This window comes from Pantherophis guttatus, chromosome 1 (genome assembly GCF_059756535.1).
Source record: "Pantherophis guttatus breed Tessera chromosome 1, ASM5975653v1, whole genome shotgun sequence".
In the NCBI taxonomy this organism is placed as follows: Eukaryota; Metazoa; Chordata; class Lepidosauria; order Squamata; family Colubridae; genus Pantherophis; species Pantherophis guttatus.
Window position 1 is genome coordinate 319,562,998 of NC_142063.1, and position 18,342 is coordinate 319,581,339.

At 41.2% G+C, this 18,342-nt stretch overlaps 1 protein-coding gene across 2 annotated transcripts in view; it reads left to right on the top strand.

Moving 5' to 3' along the window:
* The window catches only part of KIF13B (kinesin family member 13B), a 147,755-nt gene that overhangs the window by 103,255 nt on the left and 26,158 nt on the right, over positions 1–18,342 (top strand). The window contains exons 28-36 of one of the 2 annotated variants that reach the window (XM_060693089.2): positions 43–169; positions 3,628–3,683; positions 6,366–6,490; positions 8,538–8,714; positions 11,831–11,923; positions 13,306–13,458; positions 14,814–14,891; positions 15,149–15,202; positions 16,831–16,851. In XM_060693089.2, coding sequence (XP_060549072.2) covers positions 43–169; positions 3,628–3,683; positions 6,366–6,490; positions 8,538–8,714; positions 11,831–11,923; positions 13,306–13,458; positions 14,814–14,891; positions 15,149–15,202; positions 16,831–16,851 — 884 coding nt within the window. The remainder of the gene's footprint in view (positions 1–42; positions 170–3,627; positions 3,684–6,365; positions 6,491–8,537; positions 8,715–11,830; positions 11,924–13,305; positions 13,459–14,813; positions 14,892–15,148; positions 15,203–16,830; positions 16,852–18,342) is intronic. The other variant, XM_060693090.2, reaches the window with a different exon arrangement.

The following is an 18,342-nucleotide window of genomic DNA, read 5'->3' on the forward strand; positions in this document are numbered from 1 at the left end:
GTGTTGTTGAGTGTATAGTGAAACTTTCTTAACCTTTTCCAGACAAATCAGAAGATGATGTTGATCGAGAAGCTCAGCTGTTAGAGATGAGGTTGACCCTTACAGAAGAGAGGAATGCTGTAATGGTGCCATCTGCTGGCAGTGGGATCCCTGGAGCACCTGCTGAGTGGTAAGGCCTGCAATAAAAAAAGCTATACCCTGCTAGATTCACAAATTGTTTGGGTTCCTGTTATTTGCTTGTGGTGAACTGTGGTGAAGAAATAGAAGGGTGCTATTATCTTGCTTGTCACCATGGAGAAAGTGTAGGTAATGTGCCAATGGGATGAGAAGCAAAGAAGTTCAGTTACCCTCCAGGAAGATGGTAGAAAAGTAAAGAGAAGATTGGTTTTTGAAAGTGATAAGAGTAGGATGTTCTGAAAGTAAAATGTGCATGAGAATGAATGAAATGCCTAGTAAATGTTTTAAGTTGGGCAGGAAGTAAAAGTGAGAAAGAATGACATTTTCTTAATTGTTTAATGTGTTAATATATAAGGAACGCTAGTCATGATGTTAAAGTTGGGTGGGTTGGAGGCCTAAATATATTTGTACTCTGTATGTAAATGATACCATGTTATTGGTTGAGAACCAAAATACAACATGTGCAAGTGCTGGTAGACAAGTGAGTAACATGTGGCCTGTTGCAAGGAATTATTGCTTGTTGAAAGACCAGGAAATGTCTGCATGTAAGAGCTAGCTTCTGTCCATTTTGTAATTCAAAAGTGAGAGTTAATTGTGTCAGGAAAAGCAAAGTATATTGAATATAACAGGAATTATATTCTGTTGAATATAATATTCTGCTGAAGAAGTGTATGTGATATAATAACAAGAGATAGGATCAAAAATGTAACAGATGCCAATTCAATGTGAACTGAATATAAAAGAAAGTGACCAATGCAAAAGAAATACAGTGAGTTTGTTGGATCATATATAGACAGAAAGAATGAGGACAAATCTATGAAGGAAAAGTGAAAGAGTCAAGAGAAATGGGAAAACTAAGAAAGTTGTGCTTTGACGTAGCTGATAAGCTAGAAAGCTCTGGAGAGGTATAATGGACTAGATCACGGATCTCAAACTCGATCATGTCATGTGACAAATCGTGACATATCGCGACATTTTGCTGAGCCGGGGTGGGCGTGGCCTGCATGTGACGCATCCGGCCCACGGGCTGCCAGTTTGACAGGCCTGAACTAGATTTAGCTACGTTTCCTTTTCTTTTTTCTCAAGCCTTTTATCTATTTATTCCTTCTTTTACGCTCTGTATAATGTAATTTATCCTGAAAGAGAGCAGGATTACGAATGTATATGGAACACATGAAGAGCCCTACTAGATCAACTAGTCCGGCATTCATTGTCACATGGTGGCCAGCCAGCCATGTACAGGAAGTCACAAACCTGACAGAGTTGTTACTTACTTTGCAGCTGGTGTTTAAAATCTACTGGCTGTGAGTAATGAGTAGGTAGACATCCAATAGTAGTAACTGAGATACTACCCCTCCCCTCAAATTTGTCTTGTCCTCTTTGAAAATAATCCAAATATGGGACCGTCATCACATCTGAGGGCATTATAATGCAGCTGTAAAACTGAATAAGATATGGTTTGTATAATTTCCCACAAAATATGGCTGCCCTTGGTGTTTGCACAGTTAATCAGGTTTGGTTTCAATACCACAAGAAAATCTAATACATATTTTGGAAGTTGCCCCAAGACAGCTAAAACAGCCTTTGGGATGGTCCCTGTGAGAGGTTTTTAAACAGTGCCCGAGTTGAAGGAGGATAGGAGATGTAAAAGCAAGTAATCCTGTTTGAGAAAAATCCTTAGTCTGTATGCACTTTCTTTAAAGTAGCAGGATTTTTAAACAAAGTTTAATTACAATCTTCTGTAGGAGTTGAATCAATATTTATTGCTACTGCACTTTAGCTGATTTAAAAGAAAAAAATGAATAGCAATTGCCTGGCTCATTCACTTAAAAGCCTTCCCTTTCCTTGCGGTATTGCATGTAAGATTAACCGGGATTCAGCATTTCATAAGTCCTGAGTAGACAGAGATATTTTGCAAAATCGTCTTTTTAGAATATTGATACGCCTGCAATCTTTGCCACCTCACGGAAGTATAGGAAGGCTTTACTGAATGTAGAATTTGGGTACCTGAGAATCTTGGTATTCTTAAAAAAATAAAGCTTCTAGTCCTTATGGCTGCGAAGAGACCCCTTCAAATGCATAGGAAATGTCACTTGTCAGGACTAGAGATGAAACCCTGGGAAGAGTCACTTTTTCTTATGTGTAGAATAATATATAATAATTATATATATAAACCAATTGTATATTTATTGGTATGAAACAAATGATCAAGATCAGAGTTCCTCAACCTTTCCAAGAGTGGGGGGAGGGGGGAAAGAGGGGGAGGGGGGAAAGAGGGAATGGTTTTGTGGGAAGGGCAGGCGTGTACGCACGCAAATACCCATTGCTTGCACGAGTGGGGTTTCGAGTGCCCGCGTGAGTGGGGCTGCAATGCTTGCGGCGACACTCGCGCAAGTGGGGCTGTGCGCGCACACGTGGCCTGGTGGCCAATAGTCCATGGCCCATGGGTTGGGGACCTCTGATTTAGATGCAATTTCAGATATCACATACTGTGTATCACATAGGATCATTTCACATGTTACACATAGAGGTAGTTCTTGCTTAACGATAGGTTGCTTAGTGACAATGGGCCCCTCCCCCAAAGCTAGGTATGATCCGGTTCTGGGTCTTGACAACTGCACACATGCATGCACACATAGCCAATTGCAGCGTTCCATAGTCACATGGCTGATTTTCAGTGGTTTGTGTTTTTTTTTCCAGTTTCCAGCCTTTTCAGTCAAGATGGTGGCTATAGTTGCCCAATAGAAACCCTGCTCCCTTTTTGTATGTTGCATAGAGAAGAAGGGGGCAGGACTTTCATTGTCCAATCCATCTGCAGATGCCCCTGCTATCTGCTAATTTTAGTGTGATACTGGCACTTCAATCAAAGCTTTGGTGTCATCCTTGACCCAAAAATGGTTCTATATCCCCACATATATCCCCACAATTGGTTTAGCTATGTTTTGGATCTTGGAGAAATGATTGTCAAACGGTGGCACATCTTACCATTACTTCTGGTTCGATCTGTAGAAGCCGGAACTGTTTTGGGGGCCTTCAGTCAATCACTTGGTCAACCTTCTTTTCTCTGCCTATCCATGAAACCTAGAAGACCTAGTTATTTGCTCTCCCATTCCTAGCAGACATACGTCTTTGCACTTAGTTAACTACATAAATTACAGGACATAAGAAAATCTAGTTACTTGAGATAGACACACGTATTTGTCTGCTTGCTATTGAGAATTCTGCCATGACTGAACACCGGCGCTGAAAATTACTGATTGTCCTTTACATCTGCAAGGAAAAAAAATTAAGTTAGAGCTACGTTCACCAAGGTTATTATTGCCTTGTCCTAGAGTTGCATGGGTACTGAATGTAATATGCAATGGCTGTGCATCACCAGGAACATGTCCTGCATTAACTTTCTCCTGCATTGATATGCCAATGTTGTCCGTGGCTTTTGTTTTCTTTTAGGATACCTGTGCCTGGTATGGAGACACACATTCCAGTCATTTTCCTTGATTTAAATGGTAAGTTTCACCATGGCAAACAATGTGAGATAAGAGCCTTATGAAGGGAGGTGAATTTCAAGAAAGGAGATACAAAAGGGATATATTGAGTAGATCTTGGTGGGTGAAAAACAGCCCTATAGTATAGGCCAGGGGTCTGCAACCTTAATGAGCCATTTGGACCCATTTCCCACAGAAAAGAAAACACCGGGAGCCGCAAAACCTGGGTGGGTGTGGCCAACTCAACGTCACTCACTTCCACCAGTCACATGACCCTCCTAGCCACGCATACCCAGCCAGTCATTAGGACAGAGAACCGGTTGTTAAAAAACACCGGGAATCACAAAACCCTTTTGACATCTCTCTCCCTCCCTCCCTCTCTCTCTCCCTCCCACTCTCTGTATCTCTCTATGTCTGGCTCTCTCCCACTCTCTCTGTATCTCTCTGTCTCTGCTCTGGCCGCTTCTCCATCCCCGCCGTCACCTTTACCTTCTCAGGCCAGGCAAGGAGTGACTGGGAGGGGAGGGAGAGAGGCGGGGCCAGTGGTGGGATCACTTGACATGGAGCCACAGCAGAGGGCCCAAAGAGCCACATGTAGCTCCGGAGCCGCAGGTTGCTGACACCTGGTATAAGCAGTTATAAGAAGTCCTGTCAACCATGTGTTCCTCCTTTTCTTCTCCTTTATTTCCCTTCCCCAAAACAAAAGCATTTACTTTGTTCATTGCAACTTTGCCTTTTCACCTTGAAAAGTTCTTGCAGGCTATAAGAGATGCAGGGCATGTAGTCTAAGTAATGTCCTGTGTTTACGCTTTGGGACTGCAGTCCTCCATTTAACTTCTCTAACCATAAAAATCTTCCTCTTCTGGATTTCTTACTTCACAGTCGAAGCTCTACATCAGTGATGGCTAACCTTTTCCAGACTGAGTGCCCACGCGCGCAAACCCCCAAAATGCAATGTGCGTGCGGGTCCTGCGCACGCGCTCCACCCCTGCACATGCACACGCGGGCCCCTTGCATGCACCCCGCCCCCACACACATGCACAGCAGAGACCTGAAGACCAGTTGATTGGTGGGAGGCACGTGCACATGCGCGGAGGAGCTGAGCTGGGGCGACAGCTCATGTGACCACAGAGAGGGCACTGCCTGCCACCTCTGGCACGTGTGTCATAGATTCGCCATCACGGTTCTACATGTATCTCCTTATGAGGATTGGATAAGGGAAAAAATAAAAATTTTCCAGTTTTCTTAATCAGATTGTTTGTTCAATTTACAAACTAATGGGAGGCCAGGTTGAAACTCATATGATCAATTTGATCTACTATTGCCTACTCATCCTGTCTGAAGTAATTATTTAAATGATACCTTGATCATTTATGGTGTCCTGGTATTTCTTTTATTACTTTGAAACAAATACATTTGGTGATTCAAGTAGGGTGCTTACATGATTTAATCTAACAAAATATCCTCATCATGGGAACTCAGAGTTAGTTATTGTGCAACCTAAGAGTTTTATAATCACAGTTGTGCAATCGTGGGTTAAGATGAAGTTGCTTTAGTTCAGTGTTTCTCAGCCTTGGCAGCTTTCAGATCAGGGGTGGGTTCTACTTACATTTACTACTGGTTCGCAACGGGGCCGTGCGCGCACACTTCTGCGGATGTGCAGAAGCTTCCTGATGATGTCGGGTCGATGGGCAGAGCCTCCCGCCAGTTTTACTACCGGTTCTATAGATCCGGTTCAAACCGGGGGCAACTCACCACTGTTTCAGATGTGTAGACCTTGGCTCCCAGTCAGCAATCTGAAAAACTGCCAAAGTTGAAAAACGCAGCTTAAACAAAAACAGGTAGATTTCAAATTACAACAGGTTGCTTAGTGACCATTTGAATTTACAACCAACTAGATCAGGGATGTCAAACTTAAGGCCCAGGGGCCAGATCCAGCCCACAGGGTGCTTAGATCTGGTCCATGGGGCCACCCTGGAAACAGGACCGGTCCGCGGTGCTTCTGCCAGCAACAATGGACCTTGCAAAGGCCGCAGGCCACCCTCCCAAGGTCTGTTTTTGCTGGCAGAATGTTGCAGGAAGCCATTGCAGCCAAAAACCAAGCTCAGGAGTCCGTTATCGCTGGCAGAGCACTCGGGCCACCATATGTGCCCCTGACAAGAGTGGTGTCGAGCTAGCCACGCCCACCTCAGGCCCCCACGGTCAAACATAACCCTGTTGCAACCCTCAATAAAACTGAGTTTGACGCCCCTGAACTAGATAAAAGGGACTTACAAACCAGATTTGAAGTTTTGATGTTCAGGTTCCCTCCTCAGGAGACGTGACCAAACTTTGGGCATTCAGCAGCAATCTCATGGTCATGTGATCACATATTACAATGGGTTTTGTTGAAAACCATCACTTCCGTTCTTTAGCAAAATCATGCCTGTAGCAAACTACTGGTTTACTTAGTGACCTCAATGTTAGCTTAACATCCATACAAAAAATGTAAAATCAGTTTGTCGTGACATATAACTGTAATGGGCAGGCTCCATTATGGTCATATGTCAAGGACTACCTGTGGTACACTTGAGCTCCTACGTGATTTGAAGCAACTTTTGGAAACTGAACCCAAACCACTTGCACAGCCATGGTGTCCAAACCTTACATTGTGCATAGCAATTGCTAATGGAAGCTCTCTTTCTCTGTTCCCCCCCTTTACAGCAGATGACTTCAGCTCTCAGGATAATCTTGATGAGCCAGAAGCTGGTGGCTGGGATGCTACCCTTATTGCTGAAGATGAAGATGAATTCTTTGAATTACAGATTGTAAAGCACCATGAGAGTGAGGTAAGACAGTACCCAAGCGTTGGAGCTGGAAGGCTCTCTTGCTGCTAATGGGAGATGTTACAATAGCCCTGGGAAATCATGGCATGATCCTTTGGTTCTTAATGGCTCCCACTCTACTAATGTATTTTGGAGCGAGTTTGAAATTATAATTTATCATCTGAAAGTTAAAGGGAAAAGGGCAAATATCTTGTGTTGTTATTTCTTACTGAGATGGTCAACTGGTTCCTAGCTTATGCTTTAAATTAGGGGTCTCCAACCCCCAGACTGTGGCCCACTATTGGGCCTTGTGCCCTTCGGAACCGGGCTGCAGAAGTGACTGGTGAGTGCATGCACGATGTCAGCACTTCAACCTGCATTTACTCTAAGTCAGAATGTCGTGCTCAATAAATAGGAGTTTTTTCTTCAAAGACTTTGTTTGAAATGCAGTTTATTCGAGACGACCTCGAAACTTGACACACGCATTTCATTTGCATGAGCAGCGGGCAAGCCTGGGCAAGCGTGCTCCATTTGCACGAGAGATGGGTGCATGTGCCTGCCGCTTGTGCAATTGGAGCTGCGCAAGCAGCGGGTAATCACAGGTGTGTGTGCACCCCATTTACACAAGGGGCAGGTGCGTGTGCTCGCTCCTCAGGCAAATGGAGCTGTGCATGCAAGGGTGTGCTTGCCCACCACTTCTACAGAATCGCCCTCCCACCCTCGACTGGTCCGTAAAAGCAGAATGGTTGGGGAACTCTTCTTCATTAAATAAATGCAGGTGGAGAAAAGGATTGCTCCTCCAAACAAAAAGAGTCAGTGCATACCAAAGCTAGCGTGTGAAGGAGAAGGGTTAGAGCCTAGCAATGCCTTTAACAGGTAGGTTTTCGGTGCATAGGATTATATTGTTGCTCTGTGAAGGGGCATTCCATCATGTGAGTTCAGGTCTCCCACACACCCCATTGATGGCGAGCTCCGGCAGGACTCGACAGGAGGTTTATTATCTCATTGGGGAAAAAAATGAATTTTTGACTTAGAGAAACATATGTTCTTGCATTCCTTACTATCTGAATAGTAGATACATTGTTGGTAGATAAGGGAATAGCTCAAGCATAATTTCAAAGCACTTTCAGATCAAACTCTGGTGAACGTATGGCTGAGAACACATCAGCAGAATCCTCCTCTGTTTGGAAATTGAATTCCTGCCTTAGATCCTTAGATCTCCTAAAATAGAGGAGCCACTGCAAATAGAGCCACTGAGGCCAGTGATCAAGAACTTATATTATTATAGCTTACAAATAGCTTACAAAGCTATTCTCCTAGACATATCCTGGGAACCTGTTGCTCACTATATCTTCTCAATGTCTGGGCTGAGACATGCTCCGCTCCCCACCCCATGGACATCCCTGCCCAGATGCTCTTGAAGGACTCTAGGGAGTCCTTCAAGAGGAATATATGGCCTTTTGCATGCTTTTTGGCATCCCCGACTCAAGCATTTAACGAAAACTTAACAATTTGTGATTTACAGTAGTTTGTTCCTCTTATTTGAACAAACCAAAATTTAGCATATTCCCTGTCACTATTGGGATGTCAGGCCTAGTCCAAGAATGACATAACACGATCATGCAAAATTTCAGTTCTTTATTTGATTGCACCATATAGACAGAATCTTGCAAGATTAAACCTATTCTACCCTAAATTAATAGATGTACCCTGTGAGAATCTAGGGTGTGGCTATCCTAAATCTCCTCATCTTTCCATGGTCCATCTCTCGAGTGTGCTATCTCTTGTGTCACTCCACTCCTTGGAATGTGTTCCTTCCTTCCTGGGTACCAGTTGGGTTATTGTAGTCCATCACCTTCCCCTTCATAAACACGATCTCTGGGTAAACACAATGAATTGTTATAGATATGTGGAATGTCCTCTTTTCTGCAAAACAAAACACAGCTTTACTCTGTGAGTTGCCCGTTAGGTTTGAATGAGTACTAAGAGTGGCAGAGTGCAAAGTCTTCTAATACTATAATTTCAGCCTGGTTCTAGTTTGTCTTTAATTTTTTCTGGGTGATTTTTGCAGGTGAAAGCTGAAGCTTCCTGGGATTCCACAGTTCACAACTGTGCACAGCTTAGCAGAGGGACAATGGCTGAACAGAGAGTCTTCCTGATTGTGAGAGTTGCAGTGCAGCTCAGCCATCCAGCAGAAATGCAGCTTGTCCTTCGTAAGCGGATCTGCGTCAATGTTTATGGCAAACAGGTAGACTATTAAAACCATTACCTTTCTGGATCAAGCCAAAAATCCATCTGGCCAGCCATTTGGTCTTCCAATAGCTACTAGCCATATAGAAATCCCAAGTTAAAATATATAGTATGGAATGGCTTCTCCCCATCCTGTTTTCCCTTCTCTAGCTAGCCTGCCAGAATTCCAGAAATTGTAAATACATCTAAAAGACATGAGACTGGGGGAAATTGATTAATAAACTTTAATGAATGCTATCTTCCATATATTTGTTCAGATTTTCTTTTTTTTAAGAAAGCTATCTAAATTCATGGTCATTTCCACATCCTTTTAGGATCCAGGCATGTTTATCCAGGATTAAACTATTGGTAAAACTTGATATTCTCTTACACTTTGCTATCTTTTTGCTGCTGATGTTAACTTTGATATCAAAGCACCTTAAATAGTTTGGGCAAGAACTTATATCTCTCTTAAATGAGGGGTTTTTGTTTTGTTTGGTTGAGTGGTTAGGATCCTTTATTGCATCCTTGAAGATGGTTAGGCTGGCATTCAGATGTACTTTCAGAATGTCTTCATGTGCAAAGGCTTTCTGTTTGTTTTTGTGGTTTTGGGCAGTAGGGAGCAGGGTACACTATCAATAGTGTGCATATTGTTGCAGTGAAGAGGTGATTATTCATGGCTGTAACTTTTAGAATTCTGAAGGGTGCCATTCCATCAAATATCTCAACATGATAGAGACTGAAAGTGCTTTGGCAAAAGTATAATTATTATTAAATATGTAAAGTGTATTCAGTAAAAAAAAGAAACCCAGCTTCCTTTTATCAGAAGATCTTCGGTGAAAGCTTAAATAGATTTTGGGATTTATCAATTAAGCTCCAGTTGTTTGTACTCAAACCTTGGTGGAAGAAGTGCTGCATTCAATATGATTGGAATCCACAGCATTTTTCCATCTATTGAGTGGTTTTAGACTTTAGTCTGGGGTATTCTCTGTAGCCAGATTTCCTTATCTAATTGACTGTTTTTTTCCTTTCTTTCATTGTTCCTTGCTCCTGATTCCATGGCAGTTGCTAGAATGCTGCATAGAGGTTCCACGAGGGTAGTAATATTATCACTTTTGCAACAAGCATCCTTTTCTGTATGGCTTCTGTGTGTGCAAGAAGCTGAAGTATTGAAGATCATTCATGTTGTCAGCATTGTTTACTGCTGAAATAGATAGTTCATCTCACAGTGACTTTTATAGGCAGTATTTGATAGGTTGTACCTTAATGAGCTTTTCTGCATGTTAGCAAAACACGCTTCAGCAAATCTATGCTGCCAGCAGATTGTCCCATCTCTCATCAACCCACATAGTCAATATTGTTTGGTGACATTTGTAATAGAAACTTTGTTTTTGCTGTGTGTTGAAATGTTACTGATGTTGTTGTTGGATCCTTGGTTTGTGCTTTATCTGCCTCGCTTATTTCTGCCTTGCTCTCCAACAGCTCAGTTTTGAGGGAGGATGAGACAATAAAAAGAAGGTGTTTAAACAAATTCAAGAGACACAGATTGTGTAAAGGTTTCCGGAGACCTAGTCTTGCAGCATGTAAATTATAATGGCATAAGTTTATTGCAGCATGTAAATTATAATGTCATAAACCAGCCATTTCCAACTTCCAGATGTGTGGACCTCATCTTCCAGTATTCTCAGCAATAGCCATGCCGGCTGGGGATTGAGTCTCACATCTGGTGAGCATCCAAGTGGGAGAAGATCTTTTCAGAAAAGGAGATGAAATTGGGAGATAATTCTAGGGTGCCCAGTGATATTCTCTCGGGCTACTAAAATTGGATACCTAACAAATTCCTTAGAAGCTTGAGATAGTTTATATTTGTTTGGCCTTACAGCAAGGTATTCATGTGGTAAACTGTCTGAGATTAATCTAGAAAAGAATCCAGAAAACAGTCTCACATACGTTTGTACACACAGGCTTATAGCCCTTCCATGATAGAAAGAGGTGTCATACTGTATATTGTTTCAGATCTTTGGCTCATCTTTCCTCCGGTTGGCAGCAGTTTTCCAAAATTTCAAATGTGGGGCAGCTTCTAGAGGTCACTTTATTGGAGATGTTGGAGATCAAAGTTTCAAAGCATGCTCTATGCCATTGACCATGGATAGCCAATGCCAAAGATGCTCAGTTAGTGTAGTTCATTACAGCCATTAGCATAAATTCTCTATAAATGTATTTTCTATGCAGCTTGCTAAAGTCTCTGGGCTATTTAGCTATTCTGTCTATTGTCAATACAGAATCCAAAACATGTATTACAAAACTGTATCAATAACCTTCCAAGTACCTAGCAACTTTGGATGACTCATCTCTGCATTAATTCAGGAGTCAAGATTTTAACCTCATGAACCTTCCTGTCAGAATAAACAATGTCACTGATCCTCTTAAATCATTGTTTGTAATGATCCCAGTGGCCTGGGATTCAAAAATCAGGCTTGTTGGCAATTCAAAGCACCAGTAATTCCAAGCTCACAAGTAAATATGCACATGCATAGAAAAAAAAAATACTCAGCATGACAATTAAGCGGTCACCTTGTCAGCATTCTATAATGATCCAAGCATCAAGTATAAAGAATTTGGGATCAATTCAAGTATTTACTTCCTGGGAACCTGAGCAATGGTAGAGAACCCCTCTCTACCTTTCTTTAATGGAACACAAGCCTTCTTGAATCCACCCAGATTCCCAAATCTTTCCACACTGTGGGAAAAAATATTGAAGGGTTCCAAAACTGGAGTCATTCCACAATGTGTGAATAACCCCCATAAGGGGATTTTGATGGTATGATCATGAAAGTAATATGTTTAATTGGGTACAAAGGAGGTTGTTTTATTAAAAGTGAATGAGCAGGTCGTTCATTTGTGACATATATGGCATGGAGATGGCCAAGGGAGTATTGTCCACCACAGACGGGGTTTCCAAAAATTAAATGGCTCTGTTTTGTCTTTTCTTTGGCTAATCTGTTGCTGTTTGCTTTTCTTTCATGCTAAATAATCTGCTGCTGATCTGAGTATTGGTTTAACCTTGCTGAAAGAGAGAAATCTGTTTTTAGTATTGACTTATATGAAACTACAAGATCTCTTTTTCATCTCTAGGGTTTTGCTCAGAGTTTGCTGAGAAGAATGTCTTACCGGAGTTCTGTACCTGGCTGTGGAATCACCTTTGAAATTGTTTCAAATATCCCAGAGGTGAATATTATGGGGAATTCAAAGTAATGTTGCTTCTAAATATGCCCATGCAAATACAAGCCAATTTCCTTTGCTAGTCTTATAGGGTACACAACAGGGGTGGGTTCTACTTACCTTTACTACTGGTTTGCAATGGGACCGTGTGCGTGCTTCTGCGCATGCGCAGAAGCTTCCTGACGATGTCCGGGTCAGTGGGCAGAGCCTCCCACCGGTTTTACTACCAGTTGCAAGAACCAGTCCGAACCAGGGGCAACCCACCACTGGTATACAATCATATGTTTCCTAAATCAGATCCTAAGAGAATCCACATGATGGGTTTTTAACATATGGTTACAACCGATTGGGACAATTTCCCATAGAGGTTTCAAAGGGGAGGAAAAGCCAGGAAGAAACCTCTCCCAAATTCCTAGTTCAACATGGGCCTTGCTAGGACTATGCATCTATGCATTCATCTCAGCTTATTTTAGAGACCCTGTTTCTTAATACTTAATGCTAACTATCTACACATGCTTTCAGTTACTTGAAGGTAAAAATGAACAGATCAGTTTCTTTCTATGTCATGGCTACTTTTCAAATATCTAAAACATATCAAGAACGGTTACATGAACTAGGCATGGCTAGTCTAGTGAAGAGAAGGACCAAGGGAGACATGATAGCCGTCTTCCAATACTTGAGGGGCTGCCAGAGAGAGGAGCAGGTCAAGCTATTTTCCAAAACACCTGAAGGCCAGACAAGGAATAATGGACAGAAATCGACCAAGGAGAGATTCAACCTAGAAATGAGGAGGAACTTTCTGACAGTGAGAACAATCAACCAATGGAACAGCTTGCCTTCGGAAGTTGTGGGAACTTCATCACTGGAGACTTTCAAGAAGAGATTGGATTGCCATTTGTCAGAAATGGTGTAGGGTCTCCTGCTTGAACAGGGGATGGGGGGGTTGGACTAGATGACCTATAAGGTACTTTCCAACTCTGTTAATCTGTTAAATCTATGAAGTCTACTCTGTCCCATTTCTGCATCTAGACTTTTAAAAAGTTTTTTAAAAATGCACAAAGGCATTTATATTTAAAATGCTTAACTTAAAAAAACTGGAAGAACTTTCAGTAGTTGAATGAATATTGACTATTGAAAAGCACCTTATTTAAATTCAGTCTTTACCTGAGATTTTGTGTATATCAGAGTGTATCTGTGTATGAGAAAAGACAGAGAGAGAGAACGAGAGAATATTTCTTCAGCTATCCAGAGGTACTTTTGAAGTGATTTATGCTCCGCACTAGTTCTAAACTTGCCATCGCAAATATAGCTCAGTGTCCTGTGATCTATGTTTCTTTTACTTTTTATGTGCCAATGGGCTCGCTAACTTGAGAGGTTTTCTCTTTCAGGATGCTCAGGGGGCAGAGGAACGTGAGGCATTAGCAAAAATGGCAGCCAATGTTGAAGATGCAGCATCTGCTGCTTCAGAAGTCCATATAGAAAAATACCTTCGAAGTGTGTTGGCTGTAGAAAACATCCTTACCCTTGATCGGTTGCGCCAGGTTAGTTAATTGTAAGGGAAAGTACTACAAGGTGTGGAAACCTTTCTTAGGCTATAGGATACAGTGCCATTTTTGGGGTACACTTCAGTAACAAACTGCATGAAACCACATCATAAATGAGCAAGGCTGATAGAGCAATGCCTATTCTAAGGCTTATCCTGCAGGTTTCATCTGTTTCCCATCTAAAAATCCCAGGAAACTGTTGCCAGATGCTGGCAGTCATTGAAAATTAGCCACCAAGGGCCATAAAAAGAAGGTGTTAGCTCTATATGTTCCAACTCTAGCTATAACCCCAGTGATTTTAGGACTTATTTTATTTTTTAAAAAATAGTAATACATTGTGCTGAATTTCAAATGTATGATCCTGAAGGCTTCTGGAGCCATACATATTCTGGAGCTTTAAGATGTGGAACTGTAACATTTACTCTAACTTTATTGATAAAGGCCTAAAAATTAAAGTGCTCTCCTATTTTGATGAATCAAACTATGTTTTTAAAATTTTTTTACTTGGGTTATATCTCACTTCCAAAGAAAATAGAACAACAGCAAGAAAATAGAACAACAATAGGGCAATTTCCAAAGAAAATAGAATAGGGAGCAGCAATCATGTTTTTGCATAAAGCTTCACTGTATTCGAACAAAGAGTAATCTAAAAAAAATAAGGCTGTGTATAAGTAATATTTTCATTAGTCTAATCAATAATAAATAAAATATAAAAAGAATTATACTAGCAGATGGGTAGAATTTTATTGAGAAAGTGCTAACTTTGAGAAGGAATTGCTCTTTCACATTGTGTTTTTTTTCTGTTTGTAAATTTTTAGAGTAATAGCTTTGAAACAGGAGCATTCTCCCCTTCCTTGAGGGATGGGTCAGCCCCACTTTGTTCTAATACTTTCAACCCAGAAGTGGGTTAACCACTAGCAGAGGGGCCTTTTCAATGTTTGTAGGGAAGGGGAAGCAATCATTCTCTGACTATATTATCATTATAACATAATGACTAGATCATTACTGTAATTTAATTTTGGAAAAACTGGTGTATTGTTTTTTGGGTGGGTTCAGTGTTCTTATTCCAAAGTTGGATTCATGTTGTTATCCAAAGAGGTCTGCATGCAGTTTTAGACTGCATTTATATGACAGTTTGTTCCAGTCTCTGATTACGTGCATGTCTTAGCTGTCTCCAACGAGATATATTGGGCTACATTTTCCATCATTCCAAGCCAGTAACAATCACTTGCATAAATGTTCTCAATGGTCCCTACAGAAGTGCCTAACATTCCTTGCCCTTGATTCAGTTCAAACTTGCTTTTATTTGTAAATGAATATTCGAGAAAGAATGATCTGTTTCTTCCTTGCAGGAGGTTGCTGTGAAGGAACAGCTAACAGGCAAGGGAAAACTTTATCGGAAGAGTCTCAGTTCACCAAATGTCAATCGAGTGAGTCTGTAATACTAGAGCTGAAATCCTCCCAAGACATAGTTGGAAGAGGGTGGAGAGAAGAAAAGAGTGGCTTCACAATGAGTTTGTAGGAAGATAAGGAGCATTTCTTCATCTAGTAACACCATATTGAGGTCATACTGAAGGCATAGGAAGTGTCTTCACCTTCTGGTGTGCTGTTGGCCTCTATGTTTGCTGTAAGTCTTGCAGACTGAAGGTTCCATTTGAAAATCACAATTTTATTGTTACTCTTTCAGCTATCGGGTAGCCGCCAAGATCTAAATCCAACATACAGCCTTGCTTCTTACAAAGTAAGCATTCAGTTTGTTAGTGAATTTCTTTATTCTGTTTAAGAGGTTGCACTTTTTCAGAAAAATAGGAATTTAACTATTTGGGAAAATTGATTTTGAAAACTGGTTTACCTATTTTTTTAACTATTATGAGTTCTAAACTGAGTTGTTTGTTTTAACTACACTGTTGCCCCCAAAATAAGACATACCTGATAATAAACCCAATCGGGCTTTTGAGCGCATGGCAATAAGGCCAAGCGCTTATTTCACGGTTCAAAAAAATATAAGACAGGGTCTTATTTTCGGGGAAACACGGTAAGATATATGATCCAATATGGGATCTGGTTGTTAAAAGACATAATTTATTTTCTGTCTATGGTTTTATACCCGAATCACTCTTAAGAATCAAAACTATAACATATCAATTAATTGTGTTATGTGGTATTAATTTAGATTATACAGGTAGTATAATCTCAATTTATGACCACAATTGAGTCCAGAATCTCGGCCATTGAGCAAAGTTGATCATTAAATGAAATGCTTTGCTCAACAATTGCAATCCCGGTACTTCCAGTTGCAGTCATTAAGTGGTCACATAGGTTGTTAAGAGGAATGTAGGGTGTGCCTCAGGGAATGGGAGCCCAGTGTAGGCCACACACACAAGCCATGCACAAGCTGGGGGGTGTATATGTGTGTGTGGTGCAGCGTGGTGCAAAGCTGAAGCAACCTCAGCCTACTAGCCTTGCAATGTAGCACTCGTTGGCAGCAGCACCAGGCCTGTGTCAAAGGCCTGTGCTGAGAGACCTGGGCCTCTCAGCACTCTCAGCCAGCTGTCACTGCCCCAAGCCTCAACTTCAGCCCTAGCACCACTACGGCAACTGAAGAATGCTGCCCAGCTTCCCACATCTGCCTATGTCCTCCCTAATCTAGGCTACCCAGTGCAGGAGCACTCGGCAACATCACCAAGACTGGGCTTGAAATAGAGGCCTGGGGCCTTCAGCAGTCTCAGGCAACTGCCACCACCCCAGGCCTCCACGTCAGCAGAGCCTTGTTTCATTTCTGCTTTTAATTTCTCCCCCCCCTTTCTCTTTTTTCTTTTTTTAAAGAGTAGGGTTTTTTTTAAAAAAAAGTATGCCTATTGTAATGATGAAGGGAATTATAGCTTTCCTAATTTTCAGCTATATCTTTGGGCATAAATTTTGGATCAGACTTCTAATGGGACATGTGATCAAGTCCACTCTTGGCCCAGAGTTGTTACGTGATCCCTTTAATATCATGGCAGGGGCTTGATTCTATTTTGAGCCAAGGCCCATGTGGAAGATGTTGAGATTTGTAAGTTTGTTGTATGAAAGAGGGTTCCCAGTTTGAAAAAAGCAGGCAAATCTTCTGGAGGGGAAGTCGTGGCCAAGTAGGAGTATTTATACTTTTGTTCATCTCTAGATACTTTCCTGTTTCCTAGTATTTGTAGTTGGCTGCTGAATTCCAGAGAACCCACAAATAGTTCAAGAGTCCTTGAACAGCAGCATTTTCAGCAGGAAGAATAAGTCATAATCTGAATGTTCATTGTTTTTCTTTCCTTTTTTTTTATGCCTCTGTTTGTTTCTTAACCCTTCAACGATATCCATTCCTCATTGCATGTGTTGTATCAGTTTCCCAAGGTCGTGGCAGAGGTAACTAATTCATTAGATTCATCTAATGAACAGGATAAACAAAGTATCCCTTTCTGGAGTGCTTTTCCATGGTCTTCTGTGACCTAACTCTAATCCTAACACTCTGCTTTGGATTTGCTGCCACTGTGCTTCCTTTTTTTCCTCTTTGCTTCATTAACCTAGCATAAAGGTAATATTTCTGAACGTGATGGTATGCAATCTTGGTCTGCAAGTGGCCTTGCTTCTGAAATGGAGAGCTTGCCTGCTTAATCTGAGCAGTTGGAGAGGTCTGAAATGTGTCTTTAAATAGCATGCACTGGTATAGAGTCATCAATGTATGAAAAACATAAAGTTATTTAAATCCAAAAAGTTAGCTGTTCAGCTCAAGGAATTTACAATTTAAACTTTACTTACAGAAAGGTGGAATAAATGGAGAATGGAGAATTAACATGAACTTATTCAATTGTATGCATGTTGTAATGTACATGAGGACTGCTGGATCAGACCAGAAGCATGTCATCCTGGTTCTAATAGTGGCCAGACAGAATTCTATAGAAACAGCACAAGCAAAGCCTGAAAGGAAATATTTCTCCCATGAATTGCCCCGATAGCCAGTGCAATAGAACAACTAAGGATAGAAACCAGGGTAGTGGTTATATTAGTATTTTGTAGCACAGACAGCAGAAAAACTAACAAATGTTATTAGCAAAGCCCTTTATGGATGATAGTCCATTTTATTACATGTATGGAGTGTAATTTGATGGATTCTTTTCTGAATATTCTATTTAACAGGCATTCAATAGAATGTTCATGGACTGTGTTCTCTGGACATCAATCCAATTATACATTTGTAAATCTTTAAGATGACACAAGACTTGGTGTTTCTGGGTTATATGCCAATTCTCCATTTGTTGTTGTTTAGTTGCAAAGTCGTGTCTGACCCATCGTGACCCCATGGACCACGTTTCTCCAGGCTTTCCTGTCCTCTACCATCCTCTGCAGTCCATTTAAGCTCACGCCGACTGCTTCAGTGACTCCATCCAGCCACCTCATTCTCTGTCGTCCCCTTCTTCTCTTGCCCTCGATCTTTTCCAGCATTAGGCTCTTTTCCAGTGAGTCCTTCCTTCTCATTAGGTAGCCAAAGTACCGATTCTCCATACATCTGGTTAATTTGTTTACTTATTCAAATAATTTATTTGCTATCTTTTGATATGCTCAAGACAGCGTGCAAAAGAAAGAGAAGCTATTTAAGCTTATAATCATTCCTACGTCTTATGTCAGTGAATTTCAGAAATTACATCACTGTAGAATGAAGTAGTGTACCTTTTTTTAACTTCTATTGAATTTACAGCTGATCTATTCCAGTTGGTCTAGTAAGTGTAACCTACCTTAGGGAGCCTGCAATGTGAGATTAGTTTGCTTGGCCAAATTGGCTGCTCCTGAACTGTTCTGTCCATAAATCCTAACTGGATTTATTTCTATAGATGGCATTCAGCACACATTGAAGAATTA